Here is a 22,132-nt window from a genome sequence, read left to right as displayed (position 1 = left end):
ATAGTTACCTATAATTTAGCTCTGTAATTTCTCCACCCTCCTAAAAATGAATACATGTATGAACCACTTTTATCTGAACACTTTTATCTAAAGTTTACAAAAATATAAATATTTCAGAATTTGAGAACTGTAAAAGGATCCTACTGATAGCTAGTTAAGCTCCTCCCCTAATTTTCCATTTAATGAGGCAACTGAGGCCCTCACTCATAGGTTAAACGACTGACAAGGATAAAACCCTTCCCTCCTTGCCTCTTTGTATATGTCACATTTAGGCTGAGCTCCTGAAAGCACTAGTTTACTTTTGCTAGAAACAGAGACTCTGCATCTCTATTATCTACACTATTCTTTTAAAACTATATGATACAAAAGCAGTTACCTTAATCTTTGATTTAAAATGTCATACCTTGGGCACCTGGGTGGCTCAGTCAGTTGATTTCAGCTCAGATCATGATCTCACACTTCATGGGTTCAATCAACCCCCATGTTGGGCTCTGCGCAGACAGTGCAGAGTCTGCTTGGGATTCTGTCTCCTCTCTCTCTGCCTTCCCCTTGCTCATGCTCTCTCTCTCACTCTCTCTCTCTCAAAAACAAACTTAAAAAAATATATATATATAAATTAAATGTCATACCCACAAACTTGTGACGTATTGCAACCATTTTATTAATATGAAGCACTGAGATACATCCTTTAACAGGAGTATTGATTCACTACCATGATTGTGTATCGATACTCTGATGCAGTATCATACTTGCTTCAGTCAAATTATGTGTGAATTGCTTTCACTTCCACATGTATAAAACATATATTTCATTGTTTGAAAGAACAGCACACAGCCATGCACCTCCTCTTTCTGGTTTAAATGCATGTAAATACACTCATGTACACTGGATTTTTCATGGCTCAAAGACTTCATAATACATGAACAACTTTTCAGTACACTATTTCTGCTCCATCTTTTTTTTTCTTTAACTGAAGGGGTGGGGGAAGCAATACTGTGGTACAAAAGACCTTTTTACAAGGTCTCTTCTGGAAAAATGTTTGAGAATAGTTTTAGTCCTATAATGACTGTAATCAAGATCATCCTACAAGGACATGAAGGTAGATTCACTCTCCTGGAGAGTTTCTGATCTTATTAAGAATAGTACGACAGGGGGAAAATAGTATAAACACATTCTGGCAGAAGACTCTCCTAGAGAGATATTTTGAACATATTTCAATCCTAGAATGACTGTAATGAAAATGACAAGACAGTTGAAATCATTTTGCTGAAGAAGTTCGTGTCTAAAGACACAGTGTATTTAAATGCTGTTGTAATTTTTTATGTTTTGTGAAAATATGAGGCCATGGAAGCAGAAAAAGGTAGCACTAGAACAAAGAATAAGGAAACACTTTTAAAGAATAAACACTTAACACATAAAAATTTTAAATGGTATCTAATAAATTTTCATGTCAAATATTTTAACTAAAGATACAAATTTTAAATGGCAACTAATAAATCTTCATGTCAGATCATTTAACAAAATCCACAAATAGATTATAAAAATTGAACAATCATAAATGTCTTATATATAAAGTTTTAAGGGAAAGTTTAAATTTCTATATTATTCTGTTTAATCAGATATTTGAGGAATTTTAAGTACTGCTGAGGAGCAGTTTTTACAATTCTAAAATAATTCAGCTATGAAAATAATATCACAATTAAGGTTTGGCACAGTAGCATTCCAGCAATCCTCAGTCATCCACAAATGTTAACCGTCCAGGCCCTTCATTCTTCATCCATCTCCTGTATCGCTTCCATCTAGGGTCATTTGCCAATTTTTTCTTTAGTTCTTCCTCTTGTTCTTGTTTATAAACCTGTAAGTATAAATAACCCTAAATGACTTTACTATCCAAAGGGAAACATGTGTCATTACTTTTACAGCATATTAATATTTTTCAAATATAACTTCAGGTAAAAGTTTCCTGTGAATATACACAGTCTTCTGAAGACCATGCATCTAAAAATACTAAGCAATTAAGCACCTTAACATTCAGGGTTAAATTAAAAAAATTTGTACAAGAACTTAGTAATTTTTGTCACTGATTTCTGTAACCTGAGAATACATTCGTTTCTTTACTGAAATCATACATCAGCTGAGTTTAAAGGGTGTAAACATTTCCTCTCCACAATTAATATCCAATATTAGAGAACCACACTAATACTTTAATACAATACTCTGAAAATTTAACTGATGACTTTCAGTATTTGTTAATGCTAACGAAGGGAAAAAATGACCTTTTATATACACTTGTCTCCAAGTTGAACTTACATCTACTTTTATCTTCGAAGAGAAGTTTTGGTTTTTCAAAATATTTTACTAAGGTTCCCAAAGAGGGCTAAATAAACCACAAAGGTATAGAACAAAGAAGATCTTCATGGATGTCAGCTGAAGCTAAATGGACAAGTTTTCATAACCAGTTTCATCAAATTGTAGAAAGAAATGATTTTACTACCAAATTTTAGGAGGTAATGACTAAGATCACCTCATATAATTAACATATGATAATTCAGCCCAGGATAGTACTCCATGGAATATATAGTTTTGTAAACTGGGCTGCTTACCCTACTTAAAAGAGAAAACTTTTCAAATAATTCAGGAACAAAACAGTATGTTACCTTCCATTTTTATGTTATTTACAAGCAAGCTAACTACATCTACTTGCGAAAACATTCTGGCAATTCATAGTAAGTTAAATATAATTCAGACTGGAACCCTGCCTTCAGTAAAATCTATTTAGGACACCACCTATAAAAAGGAATGTTGGGGTGCCTGGGTGGTTCAGTCAGTTGAGCATCTGACTTTGGTTCAGGTCATCATCTCCTGGTTCATGAGTTCGAGCCCTGCATCGGGCTCTCTGCTGTCAGCGCAAAGCCTGCTTTGGATCCTCTGTCTGCCTCTCTCTCTGCCCCTCCTCCGCTCACGTGTGTGTAAGCATATGTTCTCTCTCAAATAAATAAATAAACTTAAAAAAAAAGGGAATGTTTATGAAACTAAAAAAAACCAAACACACTTCAGATTTCTTAAGAAGGTCTCACTGTATTATTTTTTTGTTTTAAGTAAACTCTACCCAATGTGGGACTCAAACTCACAACCCTGAGATCAAGAGTCACACTGGGGCACTGGGGTGGCTCAGTCAGTTAAGCTTCAGACTTCACCCAGGTCATGATCTCGTGGTTCGTGGGTTCTAGCTCCATGTCGGGCTCTGTGCTGACAGCTCAGAGGCTGGAGCCTGCTTCGGATTCTGTGTCTTCCTCTCTCTGTGCCTTCCCCCACTTGTGCTCTGTCTCTCAAAAACAAACATTTAAAAAAAATAGGAAGAAAAAGAGTCACATGCTCCACTGTGGTGCCTGGATGGCTCAGTCAGTTAAGCGTCTGACTTTGGCTCAGGTCATGATCTCAGTTTGTGAGTTCAAGCCCCATGGCAGGCTCTGCACTGACAGTGCAGAGCATGCTTGGGATTCTCTCTCTCCCTCTTGCTGCCCTCCCCCTTTCGTGCTCGCTTACTCTCATAAATAAATAAATAAATAAATAAATAAATAAATAGGTAGATAAATAAGTAAATAAGTAATAAGTAAAGTTACATGTTCTACCAACTGAGCCAGCCAGGCACCCCATCACTGTGCTTTATTCTTATATTTAATAACATCAGTCAATTAATTTTACCCCAAACCTAATATAATATCATTATGATGAGATTACTAGTTCCTCTAGGACTTTAGCTAAGCAGCTGCTCACTTCAAGGTAACTAGTATAGACAACAATTATGTAGCATTTATTAAACTGCCCAAAATTTAGAGACATTTTTTTTAAATAAAAGTTAACTTTTCATAATATGTTATTTATTATAGAGAAGATTCTGTGCTCATTTATTTTGAAATGAAGTTATTTCAACAAAATTTCCATCTCTTATTCCTTCTCTGTTTTGTTTTTTTTTAATCTCTGGCTAAGTTTACGTGACTGAAAGAAAATTTGGGGAAGAACAAATTTCAATTAGAGCAATTAACAGAAAGTTGTTGTGACACCCTTGCAAACATAAATATTATCCCACTGCAGTTTAACACAACAAATTAGACCCTTCTTAAGATTTTCAGCATGGGTCAATTAAAGTATTTGAAGTTCATCTTTTAAGACAAATTACAGGTTAAAAACCCATTGTCCCACTACCAAATATAGTCACACTTCCAATAAAAATTGAATCTTTATTATTTAAATCTTGGATTTCAGAAATTGGAGTGCATTTCTGTGATCCGTTCTCATACACCAAATTTTAACTTCAAAAGTAAGATAACACTAAAATCCCAGCAGAGAGTAATTACTCACCTCATAATTCTCTTTTATCCAGAGCTCCCGTTTAAGAAAAGTTTCTTTCTGATGATCTTCTAGACTATCAAACTGAGACTTTGACATCTTCATGGATTTACGTATGATATACAGTCTTTCTTCTTCCCCGTATTCTTTGCCTTTGATGTTAAAGTTATAGATCCACCGGCAATACCAGACTATATATGAGCACAGGTGAAAAGGTGCTAAGAGAATCTGAAACAGGAGAAGATCACATATCTGTGGTTTCTGATAGCCTCCCTTTATATCTATTTTACTTTTTATAATGTTTTTTATGATGCTCTCCTCCTTGTCACGAATTTCCTCTTTGGACTTTTTGTTTCTGCCCTTCTCTTTGGCTTTTCCAAGCAACCCCTGCTGCTTGGCAATCTCCATGGCTTGGATACGGTATTTGGGCACTGTGGCTAGGTAGCTGATTGCCTTGTCGTAGCTGTTCCACCAGCTGAAAAACTGGAATATTTAACAAAGAAAAATGGGTCATTTTTACTACCAAAATGCATCTTGGTGAACACCTCCCCCCTCCCCCCAAAAGCCATTCTGATTAAAAATAGGGATCTCAAGGGGCACCTGCCTGGCTGGCTTAGTCTGTAGAGCATGCAACTCTTGATCTCGGGGTCATGAGCTTGGCATAGAGCTTAATTAAAAAAAATAATAAAAATCGGGACCACAATCATGTTTCTCTGTAAGTAACAGATAAAATTGAACAATACCCCCATGTACATGGGATCTCAGGCTAGATAAATCAAGTAAGCCCTGAGCTGGGCCAAAACAGCCATTAATTCAGACAGGAGATAACCAAGATCAGAAGATAAATCCATGGAATCACACCATACCTTTCATTTCACATCTTTACGAAATGACTTTCCCTAGATCACTGTTAAAAAATCTCTCTCTCTCTCTCTCTTTTTAAGACTGTGAGACTGTGATCTACATTCTGGAGGACGAGTTAACTGGCAAAACTAGCCAGTGAGGAACTTGTTTAAAAAAGAGATCACAGGATATAGACTCAGGCAACTATATTCATTCCCATCTCTTTCCTAAACCATCTAGATATATCACAGCAATGCTCATTATATTCTGAAGTAAAAGATTCAAATATATTTGAACTCGTATTTGACTGGAAAACATCTGGGACACCTGGGTAGTTCAGTTGGTTGAGCATCTGGCTTCGGCTCAGGTCATGATCTCTCTCTGTTTCTCTCAAAACTAAATAAACATTAAAACACACACACACACACACACACACACACACACACGGACTGTGACTGTAAAACATCTAACTTATTTCATAAATATATACAAAGCGTTTTGTTAATTGTCAGAAAAAGCCCTACTCCTCACTATTCCACACATTTCATTTGCTGTTTTACTGAATGAATATTGCAGTTACACCAATAATATCTTGAAATATTATAGTAGCAATCTATTAGGACTAAGGAAAAGAAATGTTACTAGGATATCACATTATCTAAAACACAAAGGTAAAATTATCCCTGCTTTCCCCTTTGAAGGGAAAATACTTCTGCAAAAGCGGATACATTTAAAATACACGTTAGTTTTCAACAGGATTTCTATTTGTCATATAAAGTGATGCTCATTTCTGGGAATTAAGCTGGAGCAGCAGTTTTCAGACTAGCAAATTGCTTCATTCTAATCCTTTGACATGTTCTTTTCCTCTAGAGAACATAACAGGTGTGGTTAGTTTAAGAATAGTAGGAAAAACTCACTTCAAGCTGAAGTTAAATTTTTGTGACATTTAGAAGAACATGAAAAGTTACTACAGCTCTTTTAATCTGTTTCAGTAGTTTTCAGCCTAAGCAAGAGTGCCCTTAGTAGGCAGTGGAAATGTGTGGGACATTTTTGGTTGTTATAGTAATGGCAAGCACTTCTGGCATTTTGTGGATAGCCACCAAGACTTATTAGTTCATATTAAGAAGTTCAGGCTTGGGGGGCACCTGGGTGGCTCAGCTGGTTAAGGGTCCGACTCTGGATTTCAACCCAGGTCACGATCTCACAGTTCCTGGGTTCGAGCCCCATGTTGGGCTCTCTGCTGACAGTGTGGAGCCTGCTTGCGATTCTCTGTCTCCCGCTCTCTCAAAAATAAATAAATATTTTTTAAAAAATAAAGAAAAAGTTCAGGCTTTCCCTAAATTTAATGAGAAATCATTGAAAAGTCCTACAAAAATAATGATATGATCAGGTTAACATTCACTCTGGCTGTTGGGGGGGAAATACTCTAAATGGAACAATGAGAAAAAGATCTATTGTTGAGTTTTTTATAGTTAAATAATGACATTCATCATTAATTTCTTGGATTTCCCATTTACAATGATTCCAATGTTATTGATTGGTTGAACAAATGAATATTTTTCTAGTCTAAAAAAATTAGTCTCAACTGCAAGTAAAATTTTATAAGAATTTAGAAGTATAAATTTTATAAGAAGGTACTTCTAGGGGCTCCTGGATGGCTGAGTCAGTTGACTGTTTGACTTTGGCTCAGGTCACGATCTTGCGGTTCATAAGTTTCAGCCCCGCGTCCGGCTCTGTGCTGACAGCTCAGAGCCTGGAGCCTGCTTTGGATTCTGTGTCTCCCTCTCTCTCTGTCCATCCCCTGCTCACACACACACTCTCTCTCTCTCACAAATAAACATTAAAAAAAATTTTTTTTTTTAAAAAGGTACTTCTAATTCAGTTTTAATGCCCAGTACTAGGCAATGTGCACTCAAGCACACACACGAAGACATACACCTCCATTAATACCAACCTGAAACACTGAAATAGCACATACACTGACCAAAATCACAACTCTAACATCCACTTTGGGGGCTAAGCGCCTGCTGTAGTAATGATAGTAATGGCTATAGTACTCTTCTGGGTGATCCAGCATGTAGTCATAATCTTTTCGTGTTTCTTCATCCTGTAAAATAACAAGATACTCAATTTCATAGGACATTTCATTAAATGGACTTAGTTTATAATCTGTTAAGTCAAACAGAATTTTATAATCATGTAAGATTAATCTGAATAAAAGAACTGAAACTATCAAAATAAAAAAATTTCCCACCACTCTTCAAAGGCACACATAAATTTGTTTCTAGAACTTTAATATTAGGTATAAAGCATAATAAAAGTAATCTCTCCAAATTCGTAAGTATTGTTAGTCCTCCTGAAAAAATAAAAACATTTTAATAGCAATTAACCATGATGTTTTAGGCAGCGTTATGGTGCTAATAAGGATGTTGTCACGTTCTTTTAACTTCAGAACATGTTGATACCTACTTTCAATACTTATTCATAGGAACAAATGTTTATCTCTATTATAGATATTCGCCATCATTTTCCAGCCTTGTGTAGAAAGTTTTCTGTTGAAAGCAATGATTAAGACAACAAAAAGCAGACAAAGCCAGTCTGTGCCGTATAAAACTGAATTATGCTCATCTCCAAGAAACACTGATGCAGTATAATGGTAAAAAGTTTAACTTTGTGACTTCAAGTGAAATCTTTAGCCTCTCTGAGCCTCACTCTTCCTCATCTGTAAAACAGAGATAATATCTACCCTTCTAATTTTACAGGGTTATTTCAACATCAAGTGATACATTATAAAAAAAATGTTACAAATACAGAGTATTTTACTATTATATTGTCACAGCCCAGTTCATAAATAAGGTAACATATAGATCTTTCTTAATTACACAAACACGTTGAAAAAAAAAAAAATCACAGCATTCTGAAATGCTGCTCTGAATGTTCACAAATAAAACATTTCTTAAAACCTCTAATTTTGATCAATTTCAAATAGAGATAAATGCCAATCTCTTACTGAGCTACATAGGTTGAAGAACTCTACACGGGGTTATGATTTGCTTCTTTATCACACAGGAAACCTATTTTGTCTTTCTTTTTTTTTTTAAAGTAAACTCAGGGTACCTGGGTGGCTCAGTCAATTAAGCGTCCGACTTCAGGTCATGATTTCACGGTTGGTGGGTTTGAGCCCCGCGTCAGGCTCTGTGCTGACAGCTCAGAGCCTGGAGCCTGCTTCGAATTCTGTGTCTCCCTCTCTCTCTGCCCCTCCCCCTCTCATGCTCTGTCTCTCTCTCTCAAAAATAAACATAAAAAAAAAAAATTAAAGTAAACTCTTCCCCCAATGGGGGGCTCAAACCCATGACCAGAGATCAAAAGTCGCTTGCTCTACCAACTGAGCTAGCCAAGCGCCCCCTATTTTGTCTTATGTCCAAAGAGTGTTAAAGAGTAAAACCACAACAAATTCTTTACTCTCTGTAAGGGAGGGAGTACAACAGAAACCATTATGAAAATTAAAAATCTTATTTAACCTAGAGGCTGTCTTTCTAGCATGAATTATTTAGTATTCATAAAATTGTAAATAAAGGCATTTCAAAATCTACACCCAGTGCTCTACTACCACAGATGAAGGCTCTGGGGTCTATTCAGGACCTCCTGACTCTTCCAACGTATAGTTTCTGAGATTTGAAATGAGTTTGCTAATGACAATATCTCCTCTATACCCATTAAAATCATTATATGTTTTCTAATAAGAATTGTGAGTTTGAGCACATTCTCAGTGACAATTCTCTTAAATTCAGTACATTCAAACTATTTTTTACCTCTGACTAGAATTTGAAACCAAATAAACTAGTATCTAGTATAATGAAATTTAAATATATTTAAAGTCTACTCTACAGCACTATTTGGAGGGCCAGTATGAGAACTGTCTGTTATTTAGAGAGGGCTGAGTTCAGGCTGTTTTTATTTTCAAATTCACTCTTTGAATGTTCTTTTCTGTTAAAAAAAAAGATTTTCTTGTGGCAATTGGCACATGCCTCAACTGTCAATCCATTATTCTTTCTATAAGGCATATTTTATAGCTTCTAACCTAAAAAGGGCAAAACTTTATAGGTCATACAGATAGCTCTGAAGACTAAAACCCACATATCTTGATGTATCTCATTTTGAGTACTTTAAGGCATCTTTTAAGAATTTTTCCATTCTCCCTCTAGTTTTTGCTTTTTGGACTAATTTTATAGAAATGTTCTGCTTTTGGCCTGAAATCTTTGACTTTTCATTCAGCCTCCCAATCTTGGTAGATGCCTTTTGAAATGCGTTTCTTCAAACACAATTCTTCTTGCTCCAACTCGATTACATGTAGTAGTTTTGAAACTAACTGCCACACTGATCAGATTCCTAAAGAACTCCAGCCAGCATCATTATCTACACAGAGCCCTTTGCCCAGCCTGACTGTACTCCTCCTGGTTAAAGTATACAGCACTGTCTTTGAGTGTGACTGAAATCTGCTATGTGAATGTCATGGGTCCAACAGTTATCCTCTCGTCTTTGTTCTCTTAGTGAAGGTCACAATCCATAGAATGCAGATATCCCTATTCAAACATTTCACCCAGATCTTCTACCACGGTCACCATCTTCTCACTGGTCCCTAAATTTGTGTCTTACTTCATTGAGTCCTGAGCTCTTCTAATAGGATGGTCAACTAATGTTCCAGCAACCAGCCACTCCAAAATCTGAACCTTGTGTCTGGCCTCTCTGCTGCAACCAGAGCCTGTGAAGTCTATTCAGAGCCCTCTAATGAGGCCTCAAATTAATTCCTGCAAAAGGTTTCAGGATCAAGTCTGACTTCACAGGATGGTTTTCTTTTCTTTGGGGTCACCATAAATTTATGACCCTGTTTTTGTCACGATTAAAGACAAGAAAGGTTGGCCACCTCCTTGTTATAGGATTTAATCAGCCAGAATCTTTACTCTTGGGTTTATAGCTTTCTCTCCAGATTGAAGAAAATTATCTTAGGCTGAGGTATGCATAATATACCTTGGAAGGTATTCAAGGTTGGCACAAATTGGAGAGTTAGTTTTCAACAGTCTAAGTCAAAATTCTACTCTCTAGTAGCCTACAAAGTTTAGAATCAACCTAGTAAGAATACTAGGTTACCAACGATACCAGGAATACTAGCAAAAAAGGATACCAGGAATACTAGCAAGGATACCTGGAATACTAGCAAAAAAGAAAAGACAAGAGGCTGAGACCCAATTGAAAGCTACAGGTACATACATATTTTAAAACCATTATATTTATTTTTTCTCCCACCCATCCTGGAACTCAGTCCTCAATCTCCAGTGATTCCCTGTGGCTAGTAAGTTAAAATTTCTTGACATGCAACAAGGCCTCCATAACTAGTGCACTCTTACCTAGCAACATCTCATCACTTGCCCCTCTTTTGCCCACAGCAAACATCAGATAGTAATTTCTGAAATTTGGTGTGTTCTTCCAGTACAGCATGCCCTTTCATACCTATGTCTTTGAACATATAATTCTTTCTACCTCAAATGCCCATCCCTTTCTTCCAACCTCATGAGCTCCTATTAATCCTTTAGGACACTCTTATTACATATGTGACCTATTTATTATAGCACTTATCACATTGTAATCATTCGTTTTTTTCTTTTGCTTGAGTGAGAACTTCTGGAACATAGGTAGGGTGACACATTAATCTGTGTATATCCAAGACCTACCATAGTGCCTGGCATTCAGTAAGTGTCATTTAAAAAATGAGTAAAATTTTGTAAAGGCTCTCCCTCACTATACACAGGTCTTCATCTCACCAGGAAGGCCGGTGATTATTTCACAAAAACTTGGGCTTAGCAGAAATGACTGCTTGATTTCATAGCTTATGAAAATATGCTACTGTGGCTAAAACAGCTTAAACCTTAAAACAGTTTAATGTCTTACCTTTCAATAAGGTAGTATTTTTTCTTTCAGCAATTTTGTGGATCTTAAGGTCCCAGGGTCAGGAGATTCCAACTTCTTTCCAAAACCAAAACCTTTATACTTGTTTCTTCCTCCTCTCTGTCCTGAGCCTTGACCAGCAGGGCAATAAGCTCCTTGTTTCTAATCTCTACAGGAAAAAATGGTGCTTCTGCTGGTGTCCACTCCACTCCCAATCCTCTTGGGCATATGCAGGAGGACTGGAACAGAACCACCAATATCTAGATCAAAAGTGAACAAGAGGAAACCCACAAGCAAAGAAAGCACTGAATCCTTCCTTCTCTTATGAAAATGATCATTCCCCCCCACCTCCCCAGAGGCAAAAATATATTGTGTTCTTGCCCTTGAAGAAATAATGAATTGTTTGGTCTCAATATACATAAATTGCAATAATTTGTATTGCAGCCACTTATACATTAAAATTTTTCTGTTACACAGATAGTAGAAACCATTTTAGGTTGGATGTTAAAGGCCAGGAATCAATAGTATATTAAAAAAAACGTAGTAATATTTTTGTTCACTCTTAAAAATATATATTAATCCCATTTGAAAAGAAATACACACACACAAATGATCCTTTAAAAAAAATAACATCTGTTCCTACATTTTTATCCAGGCCATTACATCCTACTACAGAGGAAGGAAATTTACTGCTGTCAGTTTCATTTCTCTCCCTGCTTCCTGACCCCAGTCACTATGCCACTGTCTTCCCATGTCTTCTCTTCAACTTCCACGATTTGCAGTATCACCTACATACTAATGATACTCGGATTTGCTTTTCCTGTGTCCTCCTATTTTCAAATGTCTCCTAAGCATTTCCTAAATATAACATAACTATCTCAAAACAAACATGCAAATCTGTCCCTCCGTCTCAGTTAATAGTATAGTATCACCATCTACTTGGTAACCTGAGCTTTTAAAAACCTTGGTTATTTTCAAATCAGGGGCATAATTACACGGGGCATTAAGCCTGTGCTCAATTCAAAGGAGGATAAAAAGACAAATAAGATAACGTCCTGGTCTCAAGAACTCTTCCATTTAGAACAATCTAGCAAGAAAAATGCAATTTGATGTGCTAAGGAAGAAAAGACTAACTCTGCCTGAGACCACTGGTAACAGAAACCACAGCAGAGAAGAAATAAGTACTGGATCTTGAAAAGCAAGTACAGTGTAAAATCTGTTCCAGGCACAGGTAACATCAAGTGTTGAAGTACAGAAGCATCAATGAATTTAATGGATTCAGAGAAGGTTGCACAGTAGGGAAATTTAGGAAGAAAGTGTAGTAAATGTGCCCAGGAAGACAGATTTGGATAAGAACCATGGAGAGAACCTTGTATGCCATGCTGAAGTGCTAGAGTAGTATTGTCTGTGCTATTCAAAAACAAAATGTTTTAAAGCATGAGAACAATACCACTAAGTAGAAGTGTTTATTTTTGAAAGCTAACTCTGACAATATCGTGCTTAATGGAATGAGGGTGCCTGGCTGGCTCAGTCCACTAAGCATCAGACTCTTGATTTCAGCTCAGGTCGTGATCTCATGGTTCAAGAGTTCGAGCCCCATATGGGGCTCCACGCTGATGGTGCAGAGCCTGCTTGGGATTTTTTCCCTCTCTCTCTGCCCCTCTCCTACTCATGTACTCTTGCTCTCGCTCTCTCTCTCTCTCTCTCTCAAAATAAATAAGCTAAAAAAAAAAAAGAACAGGATATCAAGTTTAGAGAAGATCATAGAGAAAATAGTGGAAGATTCTGAAAAAGGAAGAAAAAAATTACTGGAATCTTTTCAATTCTTGGAGCCTCCTGGGATTATCTATTCCTGAAGGAGGGTTGCACCTTTATAGGGACAGAAGTAACATGTAGAAAACTGGAAGTAATGCACATAATTCTTCTTCACAGAAAGATAAATTGTGTCCAATGGAATACAACTGACTATTGCCTTGTCATACTGGCCAGTTTTACAGGCACTTTAGTGTTCCCTGTTCGTGAATGTGTGGCAATTTTTCTCTTTTGAACTGATTTTAATATCTTAGTGGTTCCTTCATTAATTAATTAAATAAAATCTGACAATGTTCATTTTGTGTTTATATGAGTCATAATTACATCCTCTTTTAAAATGTATGCTTTAACAAACATAACAAGATTGACTTCTCAAATGTTTAATTTTGGGTAACTATGCTACAAAATGAGACACAACTGAAAATATGAACCCAGAGAACACAGATTTTAGAGTTGTCACAGATGTAGTTGAGTTTCACCAGGAAGAGATTAGAAAACAAAAATAAAAAAGAGTACCCAAAGGATAGAACTCTAAGGAAAAGCAATGTTTAAGGTGTTGGCAGAAGAAAAGATTATAAAGACTGAAAAGAAATGACTAGAAAGACAGGTGAAAAGGGAGAGAATAACACTGAGGGTGTTTAGGGAGAACAGCTTAAAGAACTATATGATCAGCAACATCAAATGCCACAGATCACACCAGGAGGGAGAAAGGAAGAGCAGCTCTCAGATCTGACACCTAGAGCACCACTGTTCACCTGAAGAACAATTCCAGTATGTGTGCTGATACACGTCAGTCTACGGCAGCTGGAAGGAAAAGGAGGTGAGGAAGTAAAGACAGCCAACAGTGAAAAAAGAAGAAAGATGTGACAGTAGCTTTGAAAGAAGCAAAATTAAGTGAAAGGAATGTGAAATGAACCAACTAAGAGATTTTCAAGTTACCAAAGAAGAATGACAAAATTCCAGAAAATGGTGGAAATGAATTCAGTCAAAAACCTCTCCGTCTTCCCTAACCCATTCTCAATATTGTTCTCAGAATTTTCTTCCTGAGAGAAACATCAGGTTGTGTTATTTCTCCTCTTTAAAACCTCTGGTAACTATTCGATACATAAAGTTCGAATTCCTGAACACAGATTAAAAGGTTGTTCATTATCTGATCCCAAACTATGTTCCAGTCTCCTGAAACATCTCCTTACCATATGCCTGACAGGCTTCTAACCTAAAAGTAGTGGATCCTCTAAAATCTGTGAAAAATGCTATAAGGGTCTCTGTGCTGTGAATATCTCAAAATGTTCTTTTTACCCATGATAAATCTGCACAGGCTAAATTAAAATCTCAAGTGCTCAGTTTCTGGCCAGAATTCTATCAACTCAGTCGTTTTTGTGTTAATCAAAAGCTCTGATTGGGTGTTGATAACATCATGTGTCAGGTAGTCACAGAACTAAAATTAAATACATCTGGTATACAATCAGTCTTTGCCATAAGTAGGGAATAACAGTTGAAATTAAGGGATCAGTAAAAAATAAACACTTAGGACTCACAGCAGAAATAGTGTGTGTGGTGCATAAGGTACCACACCCTTCTTCTGGGCCCATGGGAGAAATCACTATCGAACATGTCCTCCTTCCTTCTCACTAAACCCAGACAAGATCTCAAAACCTTTACAAGTGTTTCAGGGAGTCATAACCAATCAGAGTTGACATGTAAAATGAAAACTATCTGCCATCAAGCTTAATTAAGTTGGCTGTTTATCAGCATCATAACTGTATTCAAAATTTACATGCTTTTTATTATTTTTATGAATACCCAATTATTATGAATGATTGATTAATCTGGATAGATGCTAGGAAAGAAAAACAATAATTCTAAGAAATGCAGTTAATTGTTCCTCAAAACAAAGAGTACTTCAGAGAAATATAATAAAAGTGATCATTGGTGGAGAAAATACTATTATAATACCTTACCAAACTAGATCTCATTCCTGGAATGAGTCTTACATACTCATGACTCCATGTTTTTGTTGATCAGGTTTTCCCTCTACCAAAAATATCCCTTCACTGTCAACTGTTGGTGACTGTTCTAGATCCAGATCAAAGAGTACATTCTTCTCCAATCCCCAAAGAAGAAATAATTGTGTCCTCTCAGTGCTGCAATATAACCTACACATTTTATTATATAACTTAAATAAATAATAACCACACAATAAGTACCTGTCTCCTTGTTATGTTAAAAGATTAAAGGCAAGAACTGTGCCTTCTTCATTGTTATTGTCTCCTCCCTCAGCGCCTCCCTCAGTACCAGTTACAGAAAGGACTGAATAAGAGAATAAACTAAGGAAGAACAATAAACAGTCACATAAAAGGGTAGGGTGTTCAGAATCCCCCCCCCTTATGCCCAATTCTTCATAAGTGCTAAAGCTCTGCTACACCAACTAGACTGATAGAAAACTAAAGTGTTCTTTTGACTTCCCTGCCAAGACAAGGCTAAAGTAGTAAAAGGCTCTCACTACAGATCTCCTACCTTATCAGATAACATTCATGCCAAGATCTTTTGGCAATACTGCCAAGATCTTTTCTGTTCTTTTGTGATTTTGCAAAATGGTGTCAAATTCTATTTTCCCATTTTCTAAGTGCATTCTTTCCACCTGTTCCCTCATCTGCTTACTTCTATGCCTTCCGTATTCCATCTACTTCATCCAATTGTTATCTATATTCAAAAAGGGTTAATGTTTTCACTCAAAAAAACAGAATTTATCCTTAAAAATAGATGTGCATTTTCTCTCATGCGGGAACTTTTCATTCATAGCCATCCAATCTACTTTATCTATACCACTCTTTAAAACTACAGTTAATTTAGGGTAAAATACCAAAGTAGGCTTCACATAACAAGGTCGCAATGTCAGAAATCCACTTTCAATTTCCATTCAATCTGAATCTCTCTCCAAATATGAGTTTTCATTTAACAAACATTATCTGATGTGCCAGACACTGAGCTAGGTTCCATGGATATACATACAAAAAGGCAAGGAGATGGTTTAGTGAAGAAAGGAGGGCTACTCCATATTTACAGTGCAGTGTGATAAGTGCTATATCCACATAAAAAGATTCAATGTTGACACAGCAAGTGAGAGTCCATTTACTTAACTTCCAAAGTCCACAAATTCCCTGAATCCCAGTAGTCGAATACACTAAATACTATTTCATTGTCTTAGCTTTGCTTATATGATGAAGCAAATATAACACAGTGTGTAAAATCATAATGGTTTGACGTCCTGCTGAGAACTGCATTTTTAAGTTATTTGAAAATCTGAACTAAGCATGACTTGATGAAAGCATCTGACCAGTGCCTTCGCCTTCCACAATTACCCATCCTTCTTTTTCTGGTTTTCCTCAGTATCTCTGTGCACAGGTAGAATCCGTGTTGCTAAAATAACAATGACCAAGTGTGATATCTCCTGTCTTACCAACTGTATTTAAATCCCATTAGTGTACTTATTTTTTTAACAACCGCCATCTTAAAAAGCCTCTCTCTCTCAAAGAGGTAATTATTTGACCAAGACAACTTTAGGCATAAATCCACAAGAATTCACAAATATAAGTTCCCATTTTGGTGATGTATTTTATTATCAACATTCAGAGATCCTTGGTTATTAGAAGTTTTGATGGAAAACCACTATAAGCTTATAATGAAGATATAATGTAGCTTCTTATATCACATATATTAAAAATATTAAGAGACTTGAACAGACTAATAATAAGAGAAATCAAAAGGTTATCAAAAAATTATGGGGGAAGAAAAAAGACTCCTAGCTCCAATGAATTTATAAGTAATCATTTCAGATTTCAAGAAAGGAAAAATTTCTTTTAGATACACTGTTTCAAGATGGAATCTACCTGTGCATTTTACAAAGCAAATATAAAATCACCTTCTTCCATATGCCAGGAATAACTGCACATGGCTATGAAGGAGGACACAGTCTTCCCAAGTCCCTTCCTCTTTCTGGCTGGCTTTGTACATAGTACACCTCTCACAGGGTGTACTGTTATTCTTTATGGAGAAAGATACAGCGCATACCAAAACTAGCAAACAGAAAAGAAGTGGTCCCAGGTAGGCATCTGCTACCTCCATGAGATGATATGTGGAATTCTAGATAGGCTTCTGCATCTCCTTATTCCAGAGCCACTGGAACCTACCAACTCCTCCCACTATTCTATCTGATCTGCTCTTAGCAAAGGCCATGTGAACCTCTTATCCCTCACAAGCCCTGATTCCAGCCTGCAGATATAACTCAAGTAGTAGTTACATCCCCATTGCCTCAAAGGGATAATTTGAAGGCTGAGGCTGTCCAAATTGGATGACCCCAGTTCACTAGATCAGAAATGAATTCTCTGGCCGCTTACTCACAGTTTTTCATTATGACAGAAATAAAACCTGACCACCCTGTTTGTTTTTAATAACTTCCACATACAGCAAATCAAAGTCCTTTTCTTTATTCCAGGAGAGGGAATCTGCAATGAAGTTTGAAAAAGAAAAGTTTCTGGAAGTGTTCCACTTAGAAGTCCATCTCTATAACTGTAAACTGTTTTCATAGAGCTGAGCTAGGTCTGATTTTCAGGGTCCAAACCATCCCTAGACATCCCTTTCCTCTGACAGTAACTCTGAATGGGGCTGGGGAAACTACTGCACATTCTCTCACTCCCTCCTCCATCAGCACAACTCCAATTGTTTCCTGTTTGGAGACATTTGTAGTACTGCAAACCTCTTGTTGGAATCAAGATTAAAAGTGTTACTTTTGGGGTGCCTGGGTCACTCAGTTAAGCATCCAACTCTTGATTTCGGCTCAGGTCACAATCTCATGGTTCATGAGTTCCAGCCCCATGTCAGGTTCCACACTGACAGTGCGGGAGCCTGCTTGGGATTCTCTCTCTCCCTCTTTCTCTCCACCTCTCCCCAACTTGCTCTTTCTCTCTAAATAAATAAATAAACTTGAAAAAAAAAATTAAGTGTTACTTTCTCCAGACATACCAGTTTTTAACTGCCAAAAAGTGCACAAATTATTTCATTGAGCTTTCATTAGCTAACCAATCAACCCTAAACTTTAGGGGTAAAACCTTTTAGAGGCAACCAATGCAGATCTGCCAAATCAGCCTCCAAATATGTGTCTGCAAGAAAATGGCAAGAATAGTTAAGAATCTTGGGGTTCCTCCCAGCAAGAATTTATCTACCATCTCTCATTCTTGGTTCTCGTTTACTAACATGCTCACCACTCTCATGCCAAACCATCTCCAACCCCAGCATAAGGCAACAGTTGCCAGTGTTTCTGCTGCCCTCTCTTCTGGAAGTTCTCCATCCCTCCAGTGCTTCCTTATATGCCACCAGGTCCTTCTGCCTGTTTGTCTGAACCACTAGATTTCCTCACTGCAGAAAAACACAGATTGGGGCTTTAGATGCTGGGTTGTCCTGGATGGAGAAGTTCTTTCCCATTTTGGGGAAGTCTTTCTTCAATCACTCTATATCCTAAATAATAAGCAACTAAACCCTCTGGTATCTGCACTTTCCCCATGCCCCACTCATTTCTTCAGTTAAGTGCCAGTAAGAATTACAATCTAAACAATGCTAGTCATAATTTAGCAAACTCAGCACACTCATTAATATGACTCCGTATTATATAAACTGCTCTGGAAAGCATGAATGAAAAGCCTTTAACTCCTTGTTTCAGTATTTTCAGCTCTGGGAAGCTAATCTATAAAAATAATCCATGGTTAAATTACAGTATACCCAAAGTAGTCATTAAATTAAGCAGACAACATAGCAACATGGAAAACTTTGACTCCAAAAAAAAAAAAAAAAAAAAGGAGGGGGGCGCCTGGGTGACTCAGTCAATTGATCACTCCACTCTTGATTTCGGCTCAGGTCATGATCGCAGGGTTGCGGAGCAGCTCAGAGCTGAGTGTGTGTGGAGCCTGCTTGAGATTCTTTCTCTCTCTCCCCCTCTACCCCACCCCCACCCACCGCAAACATACTGGTGATCTCCCTCTCAAATTAAAAAAAAAAAAATATATATATATATATAAATATAAAAAATATATATATGTATATATACATATATATATATATTTATATTTATTTTTTTTTTTAAGGCTGGAAAGAAGTACCTTACAATTGCTGTAAATTGCTGGTACATTTGCATGATGGGGCCCTTGAAGCAGTAACATTTCCATCCAATAGGAGTTATACTTGTGATTCCTTATATGGTTTGATTTTTGCAGTAGGAGAAGAGAACAGGATCAGGCTAAATCTCCCCATCCCCAAAGGACTCCGTAAAGCCTTTGTCAAATGACTACACACATATTCACAAACTTTTCCTGTCAAAAATTCTCAGAGTCTTGAATCCCAAGTCATTAAGCACCTATTTACAGGTCCTATACAGTGGATTTCTCACACTTATTCAATCCTCATAATAACCCTCTGAGGAGGTATCTCGGCTTTAATTTTGCATATGAAGAAACAGCTACTGTGACATATTGAGTCACTATCCAAGGTCATACTTGGGGTGTAGGAGCCAAGAGTCAAATATCCGGTCTTCTGACTGCTTGTTCATTGTTTTGTTTTTCTAGATCCGTAAACCCATGCTAAATGGCACATTTAATACCATGCCCAGAAATCAAGTTTCTGTCATGTCAAATTGGCGCCATCACAGTCATTCAATATTGGAGACCTTTCCTGTGTTCTATCACAGATCCTGGTAATAACAACTACCTTGCTTTACAAGTGCAAGCTACACGTTTTTAAAGCGCTTTCACTAAATCCTTAGATGCCCAAAGCTTTGCAAAACTGTAACAAAAAAGGAGAGGGCTGTCCCCCAAGGCCCGAGGGGGCTCCCATCTTTGTCAATGAGCCGTATGGGTTCTTTCGCGGGGCCACGTAGGAAATCGCGAACATCCTAGATAGGAGTCGTGGCGGTGGCCGCGCCCGGAGTCGGGGTCACCGAGAACCCTGCTCCGCAGGCCAGGAGTCTTCGCAACCCATCTGCTCCCCCAGACCTCACCTTAAGAGTCTCGTAGGCGGTCGCCACCAACAGGAAGGCCTCTTCGGCGCTCTGCGGCGTCAGTCCCGGGCCCTCATCGCCAGGCTCAGGCCGGTAGCGGTCGGGGTGGTAGCGCCGGGCCAGCTGGCGGTAGGCCCGCGCTATCTCCGCCTTGCCTGCCGTGCGGCTCACGCCCAGCACCTCGTAGCAGTCGCGCGTGCCGCAGTAGAGCCCCTCCACCAGGGCCCCCGCGGGCCGCACCAGCAGCAGCACCAGCAGCAGGGGCGGCAGCAGCACCAACCAGCGCCGGCCGGCAGCCCCGGCTCCCCGGCGCGGAGCGAGCGGCGCCGCCATCCCGGCCTCGGCCGCTGCTCCACCAGCACCTCTGCCGCACACCGCCGTGCGCCGGGCTCCGCCTCCCCGACCTAACTCCACATCAGCAGGCGCCGCCTCCGCGCAGGCGCACTGGGCACTGCTGCGACAAGCACTTGTTTCGCGACCGTTGCTAGGGGAGAAGGACGCCTCATCCGCCGGGCCGCTTCCGGTATGCAGCTGACCTCTTTCCTAGCCTCAGCTGCTGGAGGATTTGTTGTTAGACTTAAAAGATGTCTCAGTGTCGCACGTAACCAGTGTGCGCAGAGCGCTTTACGTAACGTCCACGGTACCCTTCACACGCGATCTTTTGTACGGCCTTACTTCATCTGCGTCAGTTGGTAGTCTGGCTCTCTTACCGTCTGGTTATCGCCGTGAAGATGTGTGCACAGGGTTTTAAAGCGAGTCCCGAGCCCCAGACGCCTTCCTTTAGTCCCGTGCTGTCTTTCCCAAAGGAAGATGAACTTAGAGATTCTAGTCACTCTCTGCCTGCTGGGGACCCTTAAAGGGTTTCTCAGCCTCCACACTGGTAACATTTTGGAGAAGATAATTATTTGCCAAGTAAAGGGCTGGCCTATGCATTGTAAAATGGTTAGCAGCCCTGACCTCTACACGCTAGTAGTACCACCTATCTGAGCGTGACAGTCAAAAATGTCTCCAGATAGTGCCAAATGTGTTCTGGGTGTAGAAAAACAATACAGGCGGCTCACTTAAATTTGAATCTCTGACACAACAAATAATTTCTTAGTGTAATTGTATCCCAAATATTTCACGGGACTATACAACAATATGAAGAACTTTGCCTCAAAAAATGTGTTTCTATCATTCGCTTAGTACATATTTATTGAGTCTCGAATAGGAGCTAGGCACTGTTGGAGGCTCTGGGGACATAGTGGTGAGTAAGGTAGACAAAAGTTCTTGATCTCAGGGAACATATATTCTGGTGGAGGGTGACAGACAATAAACAAGAAAATAAGTAAACTTTAAGATATAATAATTTCCTTTAAGAAAATGAAACAAAGAAAAGATACACATATATGTATGATATATAGCATACATACATAGAAGAGAGAGAGAATTAATGAAACACATAGGAGAGTCACCTAAGCTGAAATTATTAGAGCCAGGGTCAATTGTTAGGGTCAATTCCAGGACATCTAAACCGAGTTTGAAGGACAAATAGAGGATGACTTGAGGAATGGGAGTTAGGGAGTTTTGGGATAAGGGAGTTGTGAAGGAAGTACCACGAAGGGGAAAGAGGCAGGCAAGAAGAGAACATGAAGCTTTTCAAGAAATAAAATATAGTCCATAGGACTGGGATGGGAATGAGGAGTGAAGGGGATGAAACCAGAAGCAGCCAGATTGTGAGGGGACATTTTATTCCATGTCGAAGAAGTTACTTTTTATCCTAAGAGCAATGGAGAGCCAGAGTGGAATTTTAAGTAGTAAAATGACACCTTCAAATTTGCACTTCAGAAAAATTACTTTGCTGAGAAAATAAGTTGGGAGATGTTAGGACGACCATTATGAGACAGTTTTAAGAGTCCAAGTAAGAGATGCTACAGGCTCATTTCAAGGTAGTACACTGAGAATAGAGAAAGCATAGTGAAAAGTTGAGGCACTTTCGTGAAACAAAATGGGCAGTTTAGGATCATTGGTTCTGGAGAAGCTAAGGAGAGGAATAAGTCATGATAATGCCCACATTTCTGGATTGGACAGCCAGGTGCCGTCTCTAAAATAAGGAACACAGAAGGAAAGTGGGTTTATGGTGTAAGATGATGCATCCAT

The 22,132-nt window shown here is 38.4% G+C and overlaps 1 protein-coding gene across 1 annotated transcript; it reads right to left on the bottom strand.

Annotated features, from left to right (window-relative positions):
• Positions 1-640: 640 nt before the first annotated feature.
• On the bottom strand, positions 641-20,360 carry DNAJC25 (DnaJ heat shock protein family (Hsp40) member C25). The gene is made up of 4 exons (XM_047067721.1): positions 19,994-20,360; positions 7,148-7,300; positions 4,363-4,833; positions 641-1,855 (listed from the first exon to the last, which is right to left on the bottom strand). Exons 1-4 carry the CDS (start codon positions 20,324-20,326, stop codon positions 1,733-1,735), a joined length of 1,080 nt encoding a protein of 359 aa, XP_046923677.1. The 5' UTR covers positions 20,327-20,360; the 3' UTR covers positions 641-1,732.
• Between the last annotated feature and the right edge of the window lie 1,772 nt (positions 20,361-22,132).

The sequence above is a fragment of the Lynx rufus genome, unplaced genomic scaffold, assembly GCF_022079265.1.
Source record: "Lynx rufus isolate CCGP_SWC_20201006 ecotype Redwood Valley unplaced genomic scaffold, mLynRuf1.p SCAF_10, whole genome shotgun sequence".
NCBI lineage: Eukaryota > Metazoa > Chordata > Mammalia > Carnivora > Felidae > Lynx > Lynx rufus.
This window is presented reverse-complemented; position numbering and strand designations above follow the sequence as displayed.